The sequence below is a fragment of the Corvus moneduloides genome, chromosome 4 (genome assembly GCF_009650955.1).
Source record: "Corvus moneduloides isolate bCorMon1 chromosome 4, bCorMon1.pri, whole genome shotgun sequence".
Lineage (NCBI taxonomy): Eukaryota > Metazoa > Chordata > Aves > Passeriformes > Corvidae > Corvus > Corvus moneduloides.
The window spans coordinates 31,056,102-31,077,346 of NC_045479.1; the positions used below are offsets into that span (position 1 = coordinate 31,056,102).

Genomic DNA, 21,245 nt, shown 5'->3' on the forward strand with positions numbered 1-21,245 from the left:
ACAGACAACATAAAGCTGAGTAGTTCCAGACTCTGAAAAGCAGGAGAAAGTTGTAAATGCAAAAATGAACAAATGTATGAAGTGAGTTTACAGAAACTGCTGAAAACCCATTCCTGTGTTTTTATTAAACAAACATACATTCAACCACCAAAGAAAATCTCCAGACCAAATCAATTCCAATGATTTGCAGAAGAATCTTTGAACTCAAGTATGTAATCTTTGAACTCAGTATGTAATGTGGAAAAGGGTATGATTCAAAGATAATATTTGAATCTGATCCTTAGGCTAAAGTTTTTATTAAGGATATTTTACTGTGGTCATAAGATAGTTAAAGAAAAAGACAGAAAAATGAATGAGTCACTTGGCTGAAGAAGAACAGCAGCACTGAGGTCTGAGTGCTATGTGTTAGCTCATGTCTAGCAGTATAAAATAAGTTGGAAAACAAAAGCCTGTTTGCAATTTGTCTTAAAATCTAACATGTTTCCCTCTAAAATACAAAAAAATTCTTGTATAAACCTATGGCTCTTAAACTTTCTCAGGTTTGTGAAATATCATTCTCTGATTCCACAGGAGGAACAGATGGGTTGTCCTTGTACGAAATATGGTATCCACCTGCAGTTCATTAGAGAGCTGCATTTTTGTACATGCCACACCACAAGATCACCATGATGACATAGCAGCTTCAGAGAACAGCGTGACTAGGGCTTTTTTTTCCCTCTTGTAACACAGAGGATCTGGCAGACTTTTACCTCCTGACACTGTTTAGAGCATATATTGGTTGATACAGTCTCTTATTGCATCTGCTCTGGGAATTAAGGAAAGCAGCTTCAAGGCAGTAAGGTAAGTGCTGCTGCATGTTTTAATGGTAATGTTCAGCTGTTTAAATGTAGCTGCAACGGGAACGTGAAAACATGACAGGATAAGTTTGCCAATTTGTAAATTGAGCACAAATCAACAGTTGCTTAGTTGATTCGCTTTCTCAGTTTCCTTAAAACAACTTCACATATTTTGTACATCAATGTTGCAGTTTTTTACAGTCTGTTTTGTTCTACTTCCAAAAAAGATTTGATATACAGTACAAAGAAGCTTGTCAGAGTACTCACTGTTTACTTTTTCATTCATAGTATTAGTGAGAGCTCCGTAAATCCCATTTGTTAAATCATTTTGCTTCATTCTACAAAAAGACAAGGTATCCTTATATTTAAATAATTAATCACATAAACAATGAGAGGGAAACAGTAGGTATTTTAAATTTTCTAATTAATTTTAAAGCACATTTTTAATATACTAGTGAAACTTTTAAAAATATAATCTTCTGCAAACTGTATAAGAAGTTTAGCTACAGAATTAAGGTTGATTGACTGTTAATTTTGTATTTATTTTGTTTCACAATAACTTTGTAATTAAGGAAATATAGACAAGGTCAAACATAGTTTGAATAGTATGTCTACTCTAATGTAGCAAGCATTTTTCCAAAATCGAGGGTTTACCTTTAGTATGTTTTGGCAAGTTGCCTGAGTAACTTCACAAATATTTTCACAGGTATTTTGCAACACAACTGCTTAGAACAGGCATAGGCAATTAGTTAAAGCATGTTTATGTTGTAAGATAAACGTCTAAGAATATATTCTGATTTTATCTCTTGGATTCATGTAGTTCAGTGCGACAAACAAGCATGATCTATTAACCTTTTACACTTCTGACAGAGAAACATTCAGATACCTGAATGAGAAATGTATGAATAAAACAAGTTAAATACATCAGATATTTACTTTGGTATTTTATGTCACATGCATACCTATATGCCCTCGAACTACAGAGCTGTCACATATATTCTAAAACACTGTCGATAAATTAATTCAAAACACTTGTTATCTAACATTTTAATTACTTCCAGGGTTCTGCAGTGCAGCTAGACTTTGTACACTATTTAAAAGATTGTCAGACTATTATATCAATAATTTCAAATATAATTTGAAACTAGAAGAACAATAGAATTTGAATTTAAAATGTCTATGTTATTTTAAAACTATAAAATTAAGGACGTGTGTAAAAAAAATGCCACTTTAAAGCCAAAGAGTGTAGTCCAAGAAGTTCATTACACTCTTTTTGTACTTTGAATACAGAAGCACTTGATTTCCTCTCTTTAATGTTTAGTACCTAAGTAGGACCGGACTTTGAGATTAATTGTGTTACTGCAGTCTTCGCTTTCAGACGAGATGTACTTATTCACACCAGCAGGGGACTGAGGGTTGAGCTCATGCTCATGTTGCATGTTCTCATGCAGTAATGAAAGACAGACAAAGAAAATTACACTGACAACTAATATTTCAATAATTGTCCTTGGGTTTGTAATTAGGTAAATATGATAGGACCAACACCATAGAGACACTATGTAATCAGATGCCTTTTTCAGGGAACAGCAGCTTAATATCTAGCAGCGAGACTTTGTGGTTTATTGAATGGAGGTAGCTTAAGAACATTTTTTAAAAATCCTTTGTGCTGTACTGAATGAGATAAATAGGCCCTGCCTACAGGTACTTTAACTGAGATTGTTACCTCACTAGAATGTGATGTGGCTTTTATCAATCAATAGAAGCAAAGACATTCAGAATTAGGGAAAACTTTGTAGCTATGGCCCTGCACTTTAAGTCCTCTGTGTAACAATTCCAATAGCAAGACTAACTTACTCTGCTGGAAGATTGCCCAGATCTGAGATCAATGTCTTGTGGTCTGTTTACGGGCTTCACACTCTTGCTGAAACTACTTGAGAAAAAAAATGGTTTTAAGGATTTTCTTAATCCTCTCATTCTCTGAACAGTAGTTGAGTACTTGGAGCCTTGTCTCTTACTGGTGAAAATCAAAATAAGCTTACTGACTTTATTGACTGTAGACCTACTTTTCCAGCAGAACATGTATCTAGCCAGTAAGAGGTTTAAACAAGATACTAGTCTTCGCAGATTAATTGACATCCTGTGGAGTATCTGATGAGAAAGGTATGGCCTTAAAAAGTTAAGTGACACCAGTCATACTGAATCACAAATAACCCCAAGGACACCTAGGGGTGTCCTTTTGCTGTATGTGAACCGAAAGACTAACTACGTGAAGCCAGTGTTTTATTGCTCAATTGATTTAGAATGGGCATACAATATAACCAACATATTTGTTGTATAGAGGATTTGCAAGAAGATTTTCACTATGTGAATTTCAGTCATTTCAGATCCACTGTCAGATTCAGCCATTTCAGATCCACTGCACACATATGCAATACTGGTTGTTTGGCGTGTTAAACATAATATGCTTTATATTTCTATTAGGTTTTTTTTCTTTAGGTGGCTATGAACCTTAGTAGACCATGCTTTACAGAACATAATCCATGAGTAAAAGGTGTTTCAAGCTACATACAGCTTAACAACACACAATGCATCAGAACATTACCCTCAGTTTTAACTTCTCTGTCTCTTTCTAACTTAGGTCAAATAGCCACATGTTTAGATATGAGACAATTCAGCACATTAGGAATGATTGATAGAATTTAAATGGCTGAACTGCCTCTGAACATGGCCTTCAGCAAAACTGAAAACTTCTGTGCCAAGTTTAAAAACCTTGTGCTTCATCATCTTTCTTGTAACTTAATGAATGAGTGCAGAAAGATATAAAGAAAGGTTTACTTACAACAGCAGAATGGCCAGCAATTTTGCATTACAAAGGAAGGTTATACAAGACATGGGCAGTAAGTTTATAGGAGTAACAATGTAACACTAACAACCTAATATTTTTTTTCTGAACTAAAAACTTTAAATAGGAAGCCTAATTGGTTTTTTAATGATAATCCTTATGTGGTAAAATTTCAAATATTGCTGAAAGAGATAAAAAATTAAAGTAATATCTTGTCTATTCCCTTTCACCATACAGGAACAAGACACATTAGAAAGATGACTTTAAACTCCCTACCTGTCTTTCTGCTGTTGATAAGCGGCATTTTTTGCCAGTATGACTACGGTCCTGGAGATGATTATGGTTATGATCCTTTTGGGCCATCCGCAGCAGTCTGTGCCCCAGAATGTAATTGTCCTTTAAGCTACCCTACTGCCATGTATTGTGACAATCTTAAGCTGAAAACCATTCCAATTGTACCAAGTGGAATAAAATACCTTTATCTTCGAAACAATATGATTGAGGGAATTGAAGAAAACACGTTTGACAATGTAACAGACCTACAGTGGCTTATCCTAGATCACAACCATTTGGAAAATTCAAAAATTAAGGGAAGAGTCTTCTCTAAACTAAAGAACCTGAAGAAACTTCACATTAACTACAACAATTTGACTGAAGCTGTTGGACCACTCCCCAAAACTCTAGATGATCTGCAGTTAAGTCACAACAAGATCACAAAAGTCAATCCTGGTGCACTTGAAGGACTGATGAATCTGACTGTCATTCACCTCCAGAACAACCAGCTGAAAGCAGATTCTATTTCTGGGGCTTTTAAAGGCCTGAATTCACTTTTATATCTTGACTTAAGCTTCAATCAACTTACAAAGCTACCAACAGGACTGCCTCACTCTTTGCTCATGCTGTATTTTGATAATAACCAGATTTCCAATGTTCCCGATGAGTACTTCCAAGGTTTTAAAGCCCTGCAATATTTACGTTTATCCCACAATAAATTAACAGATTCTGGAATACCAGGTAATGTCTTCAACATCACATCACTGGTTGAGCTGGATCTCTCCTTCAATCAGCTGAAGAGCATTCCAACTGTCAGTGAGAATCTGGAAAACTTCTACCTCCAAGTCAACAAAATTAACAGTGAGTTAAATTTACACATATTCATTAATGTTTACCATAGACTAGATAATGATGCTCAATGCAAGTATCTGAAATGATAGATGAACCAGTCTGAAAAAATAGTACTTGCTAGACTGTTAGCACACTGACATTTACCTGACAGCTGTCCACATTCATGTTAAAAGAACATGAACCTAACAGCCACTCAATATATACTTAAAGAGAGAAACTTCTGGTTTCATACTAATGCGGATATTATTGCTCAAACTCTCATCTCATCTAAATTGGAGTAACCATATAGAAGCCAATGGAGTTGTCTTATATAATTCAGGAAAAAATACCTGTGAAATGTTTGATCAATGCAAAAGATGTTCAGAATTCTTAAGACAACAAAAAGAGAGAGATGTCAGGTGAGGATCTGACTATGGTAACCTTACAGGAGCTGGTAGTCAAAGTGCTGGAGGGAGGAGAAAGGGAGATGACAACAAACTCATAAGGTAGCAGGCACAAGACTCAGTGAAAAATACACATCAAAGCAACTGCATTTGTTTCTTTCCTCCCTTGTCTCACGCAGTATCCCTCCAAACCTGTCTTGAAATCCAAAGAGCTGCCCCTGTTCTTTCTTTTCATTCCCATTTCCCACATCATATGATAAGGTGGCAAGCTTGTCTCCATTCACTTATGATTTGAAAAATGTTCCTTCTGAAGTCAAGAAATGCCACACCTTGCATGAGACCACAGAGGTTTCTGCTGAGACGGGGCCTTTACAAGGCTGTCCCATTCCTGGGCTGACAAGGAGCTGTTGCAGAGCTGGAGAGGCCTCACCACCATGTCAGAAGCTCTCCAGCTGCACCTCTGTCAATGGTAATCCCTGATGGAGAGAGAGATGCGTCACAACAGTGTTTCTGCAGGAGGATTTGTATAATCTTGCTGGTTGACAGAAAGTAAACCACAAAATCCTCCCTTCTGTTTGCCTTCTTGTATCCATCAAGGTTTAAGAGCAAGACATTTTGAAATGTTTTGTATTTACTATGTTTCATTTTTCTCAGCGTTTTTTTTTTTTTTCTCATGCATCTCAGTTCCTTGTTTTGATGAGGGGAAGCAATGAGTTAATGCATCCCACCTAAGGCCCTTTGTACAGCAACCTGTGGAACTCTACCAGATACTCTGCCACTCCTAAAATAGCTAACCATGATGATTTTTAATTTCTCATGAGATATATGAGGCACTTTTCCCTCCTTAGAATGATCCGAGCCTTCTGCAACCTACCCAGGTACCAAGCTTGGCTGCTATTCACTTTTCCAAGGACTTCAGAGTCAGGAACTATGACAACAATTTTAGCTTTTCATGGAAAGCTGCATTTCCAGGGGGATGGTGTGGGGAGTGGGTGTTCACCTGCTACTGCTATACTGTCATTGCTGCTGTATGGACTGATGCAAGATTATGATTATGATTTACTGGGTTTTTTCCTTACCATAAAATCTAGCAGACTTCAATAACCAATTTTCTCATCTAATTTCACAGGCATAATATACAGTTCCCTAAGATGCTGATTGACAATGTGAGATAAAAATTAATTAGAAATAACCATTACAGTTTAATGAAGTACCATATATAGGGCAGTCAAGGACTTTGGTTTTCACCATTCATGACATCTGACCTACAGCTGTGAGTGCTTAGTCTTTTGGAAAATTGAGTTGGTTGATCTCTGAGTATTTAGCCTCAAAACAATGACCAGTTTCTTTGTTTAATAAATTATTATAATTTACCAGTAATTTGTGTAAGGATGACTGTAAACAAGGCCATCTTCCTTTCCATACAGTGGCCTCATGGTACACATATGCAGTGAGAGTCTTCTGTATAAGGAGTAATGATAATTTGTCCTAAAATACACAAAAGGTATAATCTTTCAGATTATGCTTACTTAGTTTGAAGTTTTCATTATACTGAGACCTAACATAAAGATACTTCTCCAGAGTTCTTAACTTGCTATATCTCCCTCAAGCCAAAAAGAAACTCTGCAGGATGGAAAAAAAATGCTAGGATCAAAGAGATTCAGTGAAACAAGAAGAGGGTCCAAAGATGGACTTCTCCATATATCATTTGTATTTGTAAGGGATTAAGGAGAAAATTACTGCTTCCACACAAAACCCCAGGAAGTAATGGGATTACACCATGCAAATGGAGTATAAAACGGGAAATATGAAAACGTTCCAGAAGACAGTTAAGAGACTATATATTCTGCTCCAGTCCATTGACTGGATCAAGAAATACACCATAACTGTGCTTATTCTAATCAGACTTGTGGAGGTGCTTTATGGTCTTTTATTTGGTTTGCTCTAGCAATTCCCAAAGGATTTTTTTAACATGACCGGTCTAGAATTGTTTCACATGCAATTACTGGACAACAGACCAAGAATTATGACTACAGAACTTCAAATCCTGTTAGGACTGCCCACTGTACTGTAAGATGAAAACCCAATTTTTATCCAATACTTCTTATTCTCTTAGTATCCAGCTTATGCAAGAACTCTGCGTTGGGAAAATATTTGGGAAAATGTCCAGGTACACTGCCTCTGAACCTGAATTTTATAAATTCAGGAAGACAGTTTTTCACCTGCAACATTAATAAGTGTAACAAAAGAGGAGGTAAACTACTGAGATATTTTATACCACTAGTGTTCTAGTCTCATGGATTGCAGTTCCTCATATAGTTTATACAGGTAACAGCTCATCAAGTGCACTCACAAAACTCACTTATTTTCTGCTAGTGGAGACTTCCATTAAAATGAAACATTTTTTAATATGCTTTTAACAACTGACAATTATATGAGGAGTATAAAAAATTAACACCCACATTCAAATGGTGTGGACCAAATACTGGAGCACAATCATACTGAGGTCCCTGACAGAGTTCATTTGACTTCTGAGAGGACAAGATCTCCATCCGCTTCCCAAGTGGTTTTAGTCTCATAAACAGACAGCACAGATCAGAATTTTGGTAACACAGTTAAATTTTGTGGTTTACATGTATGAGGTTTACATCCTTTGAGTAGTTAACCATCTATCCATCTTGTATAAGCATATCTTCTTTTGCAACCAAATGTTAGAATTTATGCTCAAAAGTAACAATATGGAAAAAAAACCCCTAAAATTTAAATTTATAAAGTTTTTAAATGTTTTTAGTCAGCAAAACTATACTTACCATGTCATTCTTGAATGACAAGACAATGGAAGAAATCAATATTAGAATTCATGCTTATTTTAAATTTTATAAATTAAACCCAAGTTATCTGAAGAAAACTGGAACTAAATAGTCAACGGTATAGCCTATACCCCAAGAAAATGAGTTAAAATCTCAGGAATTTATGTTTTCACTCAGCAAAATTCCACACAGACATAATCCTATAAACATCTAGGATTTTATGATCTTAATGCACAAGAATCATTAGTTTGTTTCTGCTGGTACATTCTGAACCAGAAGAGTATCAGTATTGGTCTGAAGTCATAACATTTTACTATATTACAACATGGGCTGCCCAAAGGATGCCGTTCATCTCTCACCCTTCCAAAACAAGGCTGCACACTACACAAAATCTAGGAAATTGCTTTGATTTGCTTTAATCAAACTGCTGATCAAGATCTGCCTTTTGAATTATATTTCCTTAACCCCTCTCAAAATAAATTATTTTGTGGAAGATACATGAGTCATTACCCACTCTTAACATCATACATCTGTCCAAAAATTACCTAAGCTCTTTTGCTCTAAAGAGCTGCCTGTATTTTTATACTTAGTTTACAAAAGCCATGTTTCATCAGTGATAGAAAATTATTGTAATGCAAGTTCTGGAAGAATCCGATTAGAAGAATGTTAATCCAAAAGTTAATGAAGAGGTTTGAAAGGTACTTCCTCCACTTCCTTTGGTACTACAATTCGATCACATTTTCTTAGATGAGTTAAGTAGCCAGATTGAAAAGATACATAAGGTGATTTATGATTGGTAAAACAAATGGCATTTGATTCTAATACTAACTTGATGTCTCAGAAATTATGAGATGCATGAGTTCATTGAAGGAGTCCCTTTAACCTTTTAAAGTATCTTCTGCGTGAATTCATCTGATTTCAGTGTTCTGAAGAAGTCTCTCAGACTGCTTCTTTAGTAGTTATGGAGCTTTTCAATAGACTAATCCTCTCTCTGACCCAAAGGAAACACAGGTGGGAATGAAGACCCTCTTTGAAAAATTACACAATGTGGTATGCAGAGGACATCAGATTTATTCACATACATTCTCTCATGAGGGTAGATCTTCTCTGCATGTAAGAGGTCTATATAATGGGTATATATGCTCTCTGCACACTGAGCAGAGAATTTCAGTGATTCACGTAATTTCTAGCTTACAGTTAATACTGATCATAGGATACAAGACAGATTTCCGTTCAAGATCTGTCTGGTATTATGTGAACCAAATAATACCTCAACAGAATAGAGACCACATAAATCATGAAATATAAATTACAACACATATAAATATTTTTATAAGCATTTTTTGCATTTATACTTACCTTCTAATCCTGATGTGGAAAGGTTCAGCTGCACGATTTAAAAGCAAAACTCTTCTCCAACCCGAATTTTTTTTTGAAACAGGTAAATCAAAATGGCTCAAATAAAATACATACAAGATACACAGACACCCATTAGACTGCCTGTTCTTTAGGGTAAGAATGTATCATGCCTTCAATTTCTTCATAAACTTTTTACTTCCTTCAATATCTTACATAACAGCTTTACCCTTCCATTGTAATGTACCCAACATGACTGATTCCTCCCTCTGCATCTCCAGTTTTACTGGAGACTGATTTTTCCTTTTATCTAAATGCCAGATTAGACCTCTATATAAAATCTGAAGTCTAAAAGTCAAATTTGTGCTGGGAGCAAATGGCATTTGAAAAACTCAGTCTTGAAATTCTGAACCTCTCACAACTAGTGGAAAGAACCTCTCCCAACACAAGTCCCTCAAGTTCCAATAAACTTATGGGGATTTACATCAGTGTAAATGCAAAATACTGAAAATAGTATAATGAATTAAGGTCACGATTTCCAACTGAAATCAAAAAGAACAGAAAAATAATGATTTTGTCCTATTTTTCCTAATTATCCACTCCTCTTATTTCTATTCCCTTTGCTTCAGAGTTCCCATTGAGCAGCTTCTGTAAGGTAGTTGGGCCAATGACCTATTCCAAGATCACACATTTGCGCCTGGATGGAAACAACCTCACTCGGGCTGACCTGCCACAGGAGATGTACAACTGCCTCCGGGTGGCTGCTGAGATTTCACTGGAGTGAGATACCTGGGATCATCCAGTTCCCTTCCAGGGGGAGTAACTACAAGAATAAAACACCATGATAGTGCTTTAAAATTAGGATATGCCTTAAAGCAAGTGTCAATCTGCCTATTATCCATTCTGTTTGTTAATATTTAGCATGCACTTGGCAACCTTAAAGGAACGTGTGCATATTTTTTTACAAATGGCTCTATTTAGAAAGCACAAGAATTACCAAATCTGGTGCAAAATATGCCTTCATCTGGCTAGGTGAGCTGATGAAAAAGATTCAACTTCATAAAAATCTATATCCATGCATGCAATACATGCCAGCAGGTTCCAGACTCACAGAGAAGTCAGGTGGGCTTCATCATGGGTTATACTGAGCAGTATGAGCTGGCCTGTGTAAATACAAGATTCCTGTCCATCTTTCCTAATTATCATGCCTTTTATATATTGTTACCCATTACAAATGATTTCACAATCCTCGAACAATTTAAAATTTATGAAAATATCTGTTCAGAGCCTATGACTTTCTTAAATTAATGGAATATGTGAAAGATAAGGAAAAAAAAATCAGGTTAAAAATTGTTTACTCTTCTTTTTGTCATACTTTCATTTAACTTTCTTGGTAAGATTTTTATTCATTGCTGGTATAATTGTTATTTCAAAATAAATCATATATACAAATATTTTTATTCAATTACTTGCATGCTACTTTTAACGAGACTGTAGAGAATAAAACATATCAAATAGTGTTCTTTTGTCCATATCATTGTCAACTATGTTTCTTTCTATTATAAAATGAAAAAAAAAATCAGGTTAAGACAAGAAAATCTAAGCTATTCTATTATTATTAAAATTTATTGTAAGGTTAAATAAACTGTTTTCTCTACTTTGAAGTTTCAATATGTTTGTAAACATAATTTAACATGCACCACTACATTTGTGTTGGCCAGTAAATCGAAGCCTTATGAAGTTTGCAGGATGGGAATCATGGCACTATGCAAACGTGCAAATTAATGCTTCAGTATAGTCAAAAGAACAGTGGAATCTCTCAGAAACCACAGGTGGTGAGTAAAATGCAGCTACACATGGTAAAGACATGGTAGTATATTCTACCCAGCAATAAATAGTCCAAATATTGTCAGCATCCTGGAACACACTAAAACAAATGTGTTAGTAACTGAGAGCTGTAAGTGGCTTGCTTGCAAGCACAGATCATCCCACGGGTACTATTTTCTTTTCAACTACTAGACTATTAAACACTCAAACAGAAACTTTGCTAGTTTCTATAGCAAAAGCAGAAGCTATCACCTCTGAAAAAACCCCAAACCAGTTCACACCAAACCATTTAGTTGACACGTTGCCAATTCCAGATGTCCAAAATCAAAACAATTCACAAAGAAACCTGGGACTAAAACAAAAGGAGAGATTCAGAAAACAATAGAAGTATTTCCCTCCTTGCTTTTTTCATTTTGAAATTCATAAATGTTTCTGCTTTTTACCCACATACAGGAAGAACTGACAGTAAAATTTGTTACACGTAGGCTAGAATTTTCATAGAAGAATGAAATCTAAATCTGGGGCTTTTGGAACACATCAGAGTGCGAATCACTGTGGAATAGCACCTAGGCATTATAACATAGAAAAAGAAGAAGGAAGTGCATGCAAAACTCCCCAAAGAAAAGAAAAATGTACAGGATATGGTATTTAACCATTTCCGGGGAGCTTTTAACCCAACTGTTCCCTTCATAGAAAAATTAACTATACACTAAGACTCTTAGAGCACAAACTGTTAATGAGATTTGTCTCCTGATTGCTGTGATCTAACAACACAACAGAAGTGTGTTCTTCTTTTCAGCTTGTTTCAGCAAACCAATTACTTTTATGCAAAATGAAAAGGTATTAACAGTGAGACTGAGAACAGTCCACTTCATGATAGATTAGAACTTGTTGAGGATATTTTCTACATACACTTATGTTGCAAAGACAGCATTCACAGATGTCTACAAAGCATTCTGATGTTCTGTTCAAGGGATAAAATAGAGCGGAGCCCTCTGTCAAAATAGCAAACAGTACCAATGACCTCCCTCAGAAACTAGGGAACCTTTACAGCTTGCAATGAGCACTCAGCCAAGTAAAAGAAAATGGCATTTGGCAGTACGTTTTTATCTTGAACATCTCTTTTCTGTGGTTCAGACATTCATGGTTAGTTGGGGAGATATGACATTGCACAACCTGCTTGTCTTGTTATTTATGAAAAAAAAAGTACATGCTAAAGGAGAGATGGGCCACTATATTTCTTTTTTCATATTATGAGGCACAAAAGCTCAGGTTTCTGCTTTTGCACTAATGAAGTGTTCTAAATCACTATAGAGACTGCTTAAGTTTGCCATCTCTACATATGTTCCAGAAACAGGCAACAGTATACGTGTTCCTTAGCTCTCATTTTATGGAAGCAACATAAATGATTTTCTAGACACTATGCAGAAATTTAGATGTTGGGGAATACTTAGCAGAGCTAATGCCTTGGAAACCGAGTCACTATAACTTGCAATTTCTGCCCTTCCTGGGAAGGAAAGTGATAGACCTCGGTTATAAAGCCCTCAGTATTCTGGAAACTGAAAAACATGATGCACACATCCCTCTTTCCACCTAACCTGGTCATACTATGAAATGTCTATGTGTACAGGTGCAAACTTGTTACTTAAAAGCAGGCAATGTGAACAGATAACTCAGCTGCAGTAGCATAGAGACAGTGGAATGGGTAAATTAGCCTGAATCTAGAACAACATACTATGCAACCTATAGTATAGCTATACAATTTACTTACAATATGTGTTCCTGTTGCAGTGAACCATGGCCAAAGCCAGGGTCAGCCGGATCAAGTGGACCCAAAGGTCCATTGGTTTGGTGCTGCCCCAGCCCAAAAGCCCTGAGCATTCAAAAGGCTGTGAAAAATACATAAATCCGTGCCTTACCATGGGCCGCAGCCCTCCCCTCCCCTTATTTCTCATATTTGGTTGTATTTCCAGAGAGTTCTATGTCCTTCAGTTGTTAATTGGTCCTTGTTACTCCTCCCTGCCTACCCCTTCTCCCCTTTGCTGTAATTCCTTCTCCCCACCTCGGTAACACCCCCTGGCTGATGTTCCATTGGTTACTGTGTGTTTTCCACGCCCTGATGGTGCGAGTACACGACTCCCTGGTCTTTTCTCTGTGGATTTTGCTCCCGAATAAACCCCTTCCCCCACGAGGAAGTCCCTCTGCTTTTTTCCTGCCTCTTTGCACGCCCTCACCACCGATGGCCAAGGCAAACCCAAGCAGGTGCTTCGCCGGCCCCCCGGCGCCACGGTCGGCCTCTGTCCATCCTCACTCAGGGCAGGCAGAAGATTGCTCGGTGCCCGCGACAGCATGCTAGCCGCCACGGGACCATAGCATGTTCCTCCTTGTTTAAGGTCAAAATTGTTAAATATGTCATAAAACTTTCACATGAAGTTTCATATGGAAGAACTCACAAAAATTAAGAACTCTAGGAAAGACACGAATTGGAAAGCAGATGTAAAAAGGAAACTTTGCTACAAATATAAGGAGGTATTACAACAACAATATACAAATGCCACCGACAAAAACCTTACCCATGGAATTTTAGGAACAAATGTGTTGCACAGCCATTTGCAAAGATGCAGTTACCTTTCAAGTAGACAAACATTGTCTGATTTAAAAGATAATTTTCATCTTAGGTTAATTGCAGAAGTTCTCTAGAAGGAACAGGAAGATACACAATAATTTTTGGACTACTGGAATAATAAATCCTTCATGCCCCCTACTGCTTTATAAATCCAGCATAGTCAAATGGATCATGAAAAGAGTGAGCAGTTAGCTGTTGAATAGAGCTGTACTTCTAGAGCAAGGATCCTGGCAGGGTCATATCTCTACTGCAAACCTTTGGCTTTAGTGAAAGGCAATAAACACGTAGTTGTTTAGCATGAACCAACTTATTTGGACAACTGGGGACTAAACAGCAAAAGTTGTTACATATACAGATGTAACAAGCATAGATTGAAGATGGAAGAAATTGTGAGATTAAAAAGCAAAGTGAAGTTTGGTGAAGAGTCACTAAGATGTAAGTCTGTTAAGAGAGCCGCCTTCTGTCCAGGTAATGCCAAGGTACTTCCCTTAGCCTCTCTGAATATACCATATGTCTCAGTCCAGTCTTCCACTGCCTAAAAGAGTGCTATAGAAAAAGTGTCCAGTTCTGGGGGGCATGGTCAAAGGGAACAGTGGCAAAGAAAATGTTCCAGAAAGAGAAGTTTGAGCTGGGCATACAAAAAAATTCTTCACAGTGAGTTCATAAAGCACTGTCACAGATTTCCCAAGGAGGCTGTGGACTCTCCATCCTCAGAAATCTTCATAACTTGCATGGGCAGTGCCCTGAGGGACAGATTTGTCTTTGAAGTTAGCCTTAGTTTTAGAAGGAGGTTGAACTAAATAACCTTCAGATGTTTCTTCAAACTTATTTATAATTTCTGTGAATCTGTGATTCTAGGAATACTAGCAACCAATGGGGAACAATATCAATTTTAATAACCAGTTGTACATCTGAAGAATTTAGCATGACATTCATGTGGAAAATTTGTTTCAGGTTCCCATCCATAATTCCATCTCCCATGATACAGGCTCTTAACTCAGCTGACATTTGGATATTGATTCCATAGACAGAAACTGTGGAATCTTTCTTTCGATACCTTAGCTGACTTGTGCAAATCTGCTCCCATTCTAACACTTGTGATTTACTAAGTAGTGAAGTCAGAGATCCATCCCATCTAACTCTCCCATGTGGGACAGCACTGGCAAACATGTTACCATCCTAGTGGACAGAATGCTCATGGAGGACATTTTGGTTCTGAATTTTTTTTCAGATTTAGACTAAAAAAGTTAAAAGACTTAGGTTAGGTTAAAAAACTTTCTATCTGTAAGAAAAGAACTTAATTGGTAGGCCTTAAGGCTTTAATACATAAATAACTCTCTTTTCTACTTAATCTGAACAGTTCAACATCAGTTAGCACAGAGAAAGAAAAGGAGTGCTAACTGTACTTTACGACACTCCTCACCTTGAAGGTAGAAAGGTCAGGTTCAAGTACCAGGGCAAATTATCACTTCATTATGTAAAGAAAAGCATCTTTAGAGGCTTAAACACTTTTTATCACACTGTACCAGGGTTCTGAGATAAGACTGTGACTGTGGGCTAAACAGGAAGTAACTGTGCCCATATCTACACACACTGGAACCACAAGAAGGATCCCATCTGTTGTCTCAGAGAGGTGACCTGCCTGAAGTGCCCAACTTGAATGAATTCAAAAGTGAGATTGATGTGCTCCAGGCTGTGCCCACTAAATAACATGAACACTTTGCTTTAAAAATTTCAGTTTGGATACTTTAAGTTGCTCTCAGTTTCATGCTTTTGTGGACCCTTAAGGTTCTATCTGCTGGGTTTTTTGTTTGTTTGTTTATCCCTCCATTAATTTATAAAGGTATACATATATTATCAGGTGCTGAGGGTTTCAGTGGGCACCAAAATATCTGAAAATGTACATATTGCTACTCTTTAGTGTTATAAACCATGATGCTTTGTGGGTGTAACCCCTTCTACATATTTTGGGAGGTGAATTATCTTCCTCTTTGTAATTTGAATTCTTAATCTATTGATCAGGTAGCAGAATATTTTTAACAAGTTTTGATTACTAGAATGTTTTTAAAGAATAATCCCTCTAATGTAGTACCTCTGTGGTATAGTATACCTTTTTAATCTGAAATTGTTAAAGAAAAGCAGAAAAGAAAGTCTAATTAAGAAGGCAGTGAAGAAATTAGGGAAATACATGAGAGGAGAAATATTATTTATGATCCATATAACAGTATAGAAACAAAGGGATTTGGTCAAATGTGCCTGACTTCTGAAGAAGAGGTAAACTTTATTTTGGAAAAAGTACTACTGTTCTGACAAAAGAGGGCAAAGCAAACTCATCTCATAAGGAAAGATATAAATGATCATGGAGCTTTTCATTTCTCCCAAGAAAGCGCTCTTTGGTGATATTTTGAGTTACAGAGTCTAAATCCACTGTTACGAGATGCTCAAAAATATTTTTTAAAGTTTGTGAAAAAAACCCTACATTGTTTAAAATGGTTGAATTTAACACACTTATTTGCCAGAAAACTTAACTAACTGCTTAATACTAAAGAATTTGCTCACTTAAGTCTTCTATTCTTCATCAGACATGCAAAATCTGTCTTCACTCTGTGAGTCCTAGTGTGGGGAAATGCATACAAGACTGTTGTGGTATTTGGTCCACCTGATTAGAGCATATATTCAAATAATTTCAGATTAGAGCATATATTCAAATAATTTCAAAGACACTTTGGAACTTATTAAATAATACTTGTAAAATATGTATTTCTATTGATGATAATGCTTTCATTGAAACATGCATAATATTTCAGACAGAAGTACTGGAAATCTTTAGAAATTTCATCTCTTATAAACTGATTTAACAATAAGCTGTCTTGAAGATAAACAATTATCAAATTTCATATTTCCATCATCTTTCCAGTATCACATAATGTGATTTTGCTATCCATCTTACTATGCGCACTGGTTTCCAAACTCCATGAACAAATGTTTCCTGAACTTCTTGTTCAGCTTTCATGATTACAGCCATTTTGCTGTCAAAAAAATAAACAGTAGGACTCATAAGTTCTCAAGATTGTGTGCAATACCGCACTGATTTAAAGACGAATTTGTGTAAAACGTGTACATGCGTCAAATATGTAAAACATCTACATGTGTAAAAAATGAATTCTTTTTTTTATTCAGGTTCCTAGGTTTGGGTAAGGAGAATCATCCCCTGCACTATTTTTATTCCCACCCTCGATTCAAAAAGAAGGAAAGGTATGTTGTTCCCAATGAAAATCACAGCCTTGAGCTGAGGTATATATTATACACAGAAAGCAGAAGGGAACTAAGCATTTACTGCTAGGATTCCCAGCTGTAACCATGAAGAGCATGGAATCATCTAAGAAAAGAGCAGGAAGCGTTAAAGAACATCCCTTTGATTACTTAGGGCTCTGGAGCACTGCATGGTTCTGGGACAGGGATGGACAATGAATTCTCCCTGGAGATGGGTTCCAGAGCTGTCCTCAAACAAAAAGGTGGTGTTTGTTTGCATCAAAGTGCTGGGTGGTGAGGAATTTCATCTACACTGTAAAGACTTAGTTTCAACATGTTCCATCTGAAAGGATAATCAGTGACTGGAGTGGTCATGGTGAGTGAGATTTGAGCTTGAAGTCGGGACTCTGGAAGAAAACTCAAGTGCTTTGGGAAACGCCAGCTCTTGGAAACGATGACTGATATCGCAATTTAAGAAAATAAAAATCACATAGTTTAATGTTTAATTTCAGTATTTCCCCAGAGTATCTGCATTAAAAATTAGAACAAAAATGACTACAATTAATGGAAAATAAGACCTGAGTTTTCATATAGCTTATGCCATTTGGCTTTTCTTTCTAAATATTAAAAAAGCCCTGAACCTTGAATTTCTCATGTGGCAAAATCACTATAGCAGAGCATTACTATAAGGGGAATTTTTTTTTTTTTCATTAAGTTGTGGGAGTTCTTTTTTATGAAACCCTTGTCATTTATTTTAGAGGACAGAACTTCATATAAGTTTCAACTTCTGGTAATCTGTGGGGATCCAAAATGAAGATGAATTAAAATATTTTTGGACTTCTTTAACAACAGAAGAAAATAAGAAAACAGACGTTTACATAAATTAAGGATGAGGATATAATTAAATGATAGTGAAAACAGCTTGTTTTCACTATCCTTATGATATCTCAGAATATTTAATCATTGATGATCTATGTTTCAAAACTGCAGGTTTATAGAATGGGCATCCAAACACTAATACATGTTTTAATTTACCGTTAAGTGTCTGGAAAATATAAATCATCTAAATAGCCACATGTGGGCCAGTAACTCTATATATGTGTGAAATTGATAAATGCATGTTAGGTATTTAATTTAAGATACATTTAGCATTTTAAAAATCTAAACTTGCTACCCTGGGTAGCACAGATTTGTTTCAGTGTTGAAATTGTTGAAAGCATGAAAACAAACTAAAGTAAGAGATTGACAGCAACATTTACATAGTAGGTAAAGTAAACCTAGCAAGCCAAAACAAATACCAGATCTTGGCATTGTGTCATGGAACCTTATGGTGTCACTGTGGTAAAGAGTTCAAAACAGAGAGAAAGAGAACAGAGTGCCAAAAAAATTACTTAATGAAGCATATTCAGAAGACCAGTATATTTCTCATAAAAGCTGAGCCCTTTTCCATAGTTGTTCTTTTCTGAAATGTGTTGCTCTACAATGATCTCTTTAAGCTAAGCTACTCAGTTCCCACTGTGGTTTTTTCAAGGGAGTGAAGTAGTGCAAAAAGTAAATCGCTAGAGTTTTGTTTCTGGACTTTTAGAATAGGATCTTATCTTCCTAAATCCTATATAAACAGGAGGTCAGGTGACATCTCCATTTAAAAAATTAAGCCGGTCAATCTGTTCTCCAGGGTTTCTTTAAGCAATGTATTCTGATCTAAACCGAAAGCTCCCCAGGTAAATTCCCTACACTTCATCTGCCTGCATATGCACAAAAAATGCCTATTTAAATAAGAAATGCAATTTCTTCCACTGAGAGGTCTAAGTGGGTAATTCTAGGCTTTAGGAGTGGTGAAGCATTCCTGCTCCTAAGTCTGTTTTGTTTTAATTTCTTGTGTTCACTAGGAATGATGTAGAGTAAAATACATCCATAGAAGCAGGGTCTGGAGCATCTGGGCTGGTCCTTTGATCTGCCTGCAGTGTCCCTTGGGCTAGCCTGAAGGGCTCAGTCATCTGCTTTATTTTAGACTCTTTGATCTTGTTGACCTTTTGAGGCTTTTTTTTTAAAGGAGCAGCAGATATTATTAATTGAGATATATCACCGTCTGGTGATCCAGGAACCGTTTGGAAATAGAAGTTTTGTCTTTTTGACTCTGGGTAAAACTCAGACCCACAATGCAGAAAGAGAGATGTCTATGTGCCGGTCATCAGGAGTGAAAGAAGCAGACTGAACCCTGAGTAAAAGTCAGAACCCCACTGAAGAAGTCTGGAGCTACCATTGGAGTATATGATGAAGGATACACAAACTGGGCTTACTGTCTTCAGATTTTGAAATGTTGCCTTTTCTCTAGTAATCATGAAGATAATTCCAGAGCCTGTTTCAGATGAACTGATTGTCCTGTGGAACAAGGCACATAGCTTTTTGGTAAAGTACTGCCCAAATTTAGGCAGTAGAGAGTGTGGACTGCAGCCTTTGCTAAATGGAGCAATCCACAGGGCTAATGAATAAGCTCTGCTTGCAGTATACTCTTGGGTTTGCTGGTGATGAACTATACACATGCTTGATGCTTAACAGACCTTGCTTCGAATTAAATCTGAGACATATGGCAGCCATTACTGAAAGAAAGCAATGCGTTTTTTCACTGTCAGCAACTCTGATGCTGAAACAGAGCAACAGCTCCAAACAGCACTCCCAGTTGTCCATATCTCCTCCCAATGGGTCTTACTTTTTTACTCTTCAAGTCTTTCTCAAGGTTGTGAGCTGTTTTAGTTTCAAGCATGTACATTACTCTTCTCAAGGAGATGTTACCAACCCCTGCAGTTGTTGATGCGCCTCGCTTTTTAATATATTTTTAATACACTTTCTCTTGATTAACAGCGTGGATTGAAAGGAGATATATGTAGTAAAATCCTGTATTAGCTTGAGACATCTTTCTCAAACTAGAACAATCCCAACAGTATCTTTTAGAAGTTGTCTCCAAAATTCAGAGTGAGTATCGACAGTATTTTTACTGTAATATTTTTTACCACTTCTTTTTATTGCTGTCCAAATACCTTTCATACTGTTACTTTTTTGGGAGATTGTTCATGGTCTCAGGAGCACTTTGTGTTTCACTGATATTTGCCTTTGATCGCTCAGCTTCTCAAGTTAAAAATTACCTCATTAACACAAAATTCTTAGCTGTCTCTTACTGAAAATAAGGTCCTGGAAAGAGTCTCAGGTTGGATATGCAACACAAAATGTCACCCAAACCATTAGTAATTTTTTAAAATCTTGGCCATGGTCTTTTATTAGTCTGTAAAACTTTATCATCATATAGTCCACCCTTTAAATAGGAAATATTTACACCAGATGATGGAGGACTGAACAGAACAAATGCATGATATGTGCATAATCTTGAAGGTTTCATGGAAAGCAGGCTTTTTGCTAAGTCTGCTTAGACACCCACGTAATCACTTGTTTGTGCAGAGATATTTCAAAAATTTTTGAGCGCATGTGAGAATATATATTACAGTTGTCACACCCTTGCTTCCTGATTTTGAGGACATTTCTTGTCTTTTTTCCCTGCTCTTTGTTTGCATCAGAAGAAATGGAAATTCACATTATTGAGAAAATCTTAGAAAACTTATTTTTCTGTTCTCTTCTCCTAATGAAGAACTCCTCCTTTGAATGGGATGGAAACATGTGCTTGATAAGGATGAAATACCTGGTCTCTAAATCCACAAAGGGCAGATTGTGACCCCTTGCTGAACAGCATTTCATACAAATAGTACCACTGCTTGCCACAAGGTAAACAGCCAGTCCCTTTGCCAGGGACTGCTGTGATAACATAATGAATATCTGGACATGATTAGCAGGTAAATTCAGACCACCATGAAGCCTAAGATAAATCAATCGTTTTTGTTGTTGCTAGATGTAGACGTCTGGCAACATGCATTTAAGTGTGTCACAACAGATATCTGCCCTCAGGACTCACAATTTTAGACTCTCCAGTACAACATTCAGGATGGACTTGGCTTGTTCTTTAGTGACAAAGAGACCTCAGTGTCTCCATATTCTCTCTACACACTTTGTGAAGATTTAGCAGAAATTCAAACCACTTTTATATTGCACTGCTTTTTGTTTACAAGAATCATAGATGCAATTTTCATGGTGAAACCTCTTAAGTGGCTCCCAACTGGACACACAACTATTTTAAACTTC

General features: G+C 36.6%; 1 protein-coding gene across 1 annotated transcript; it reads left to right on the forward strand.

The window, feature by feature from the left end:
* The first annotated feature begins 545 nt into the window (after positions 1-545).
* On the forward strand, positions 546-11,009 carry LUM (lumican). The gene is made up of 3 exons (XM_032107283.1): positions 546-840; positions 3,916-4,812; positions 9,982-11,009. The coding sequence occupies exons 2-3, from the start codon at positions 3,936-3,938 to the stop codon at positions 10,134-10,136; spliced, it is 1,032 nt and encodes a 343-aa protein (XP_031963174.1). The 5' UTR covers positions 546-840; positions 3,916-3,935; the 3' UTR covers positions 10,137-11,009.
* Positions 11,010-21,245: the final 10,236 nt, after the last annotated feature.

What these genes read in the sequence shown, in the direction of transcription:
- LUM (XM_032107283.1), top strand. Translation starts at nt 3,936, where the DNA reads ATGACTTTAAACTCCCTACCTGTCTTTCTGCTGTTGATAAGCGGCATT. An exon ending in CCAAGTCAACAAAATTAACA is followed by an intron (nt 4,813 to 9,981) that starts GTGAGTTAAATT and finishes CCTTTGCTTCAG; the next exon opens with AGTTCCCATTGAGCAGCTTC.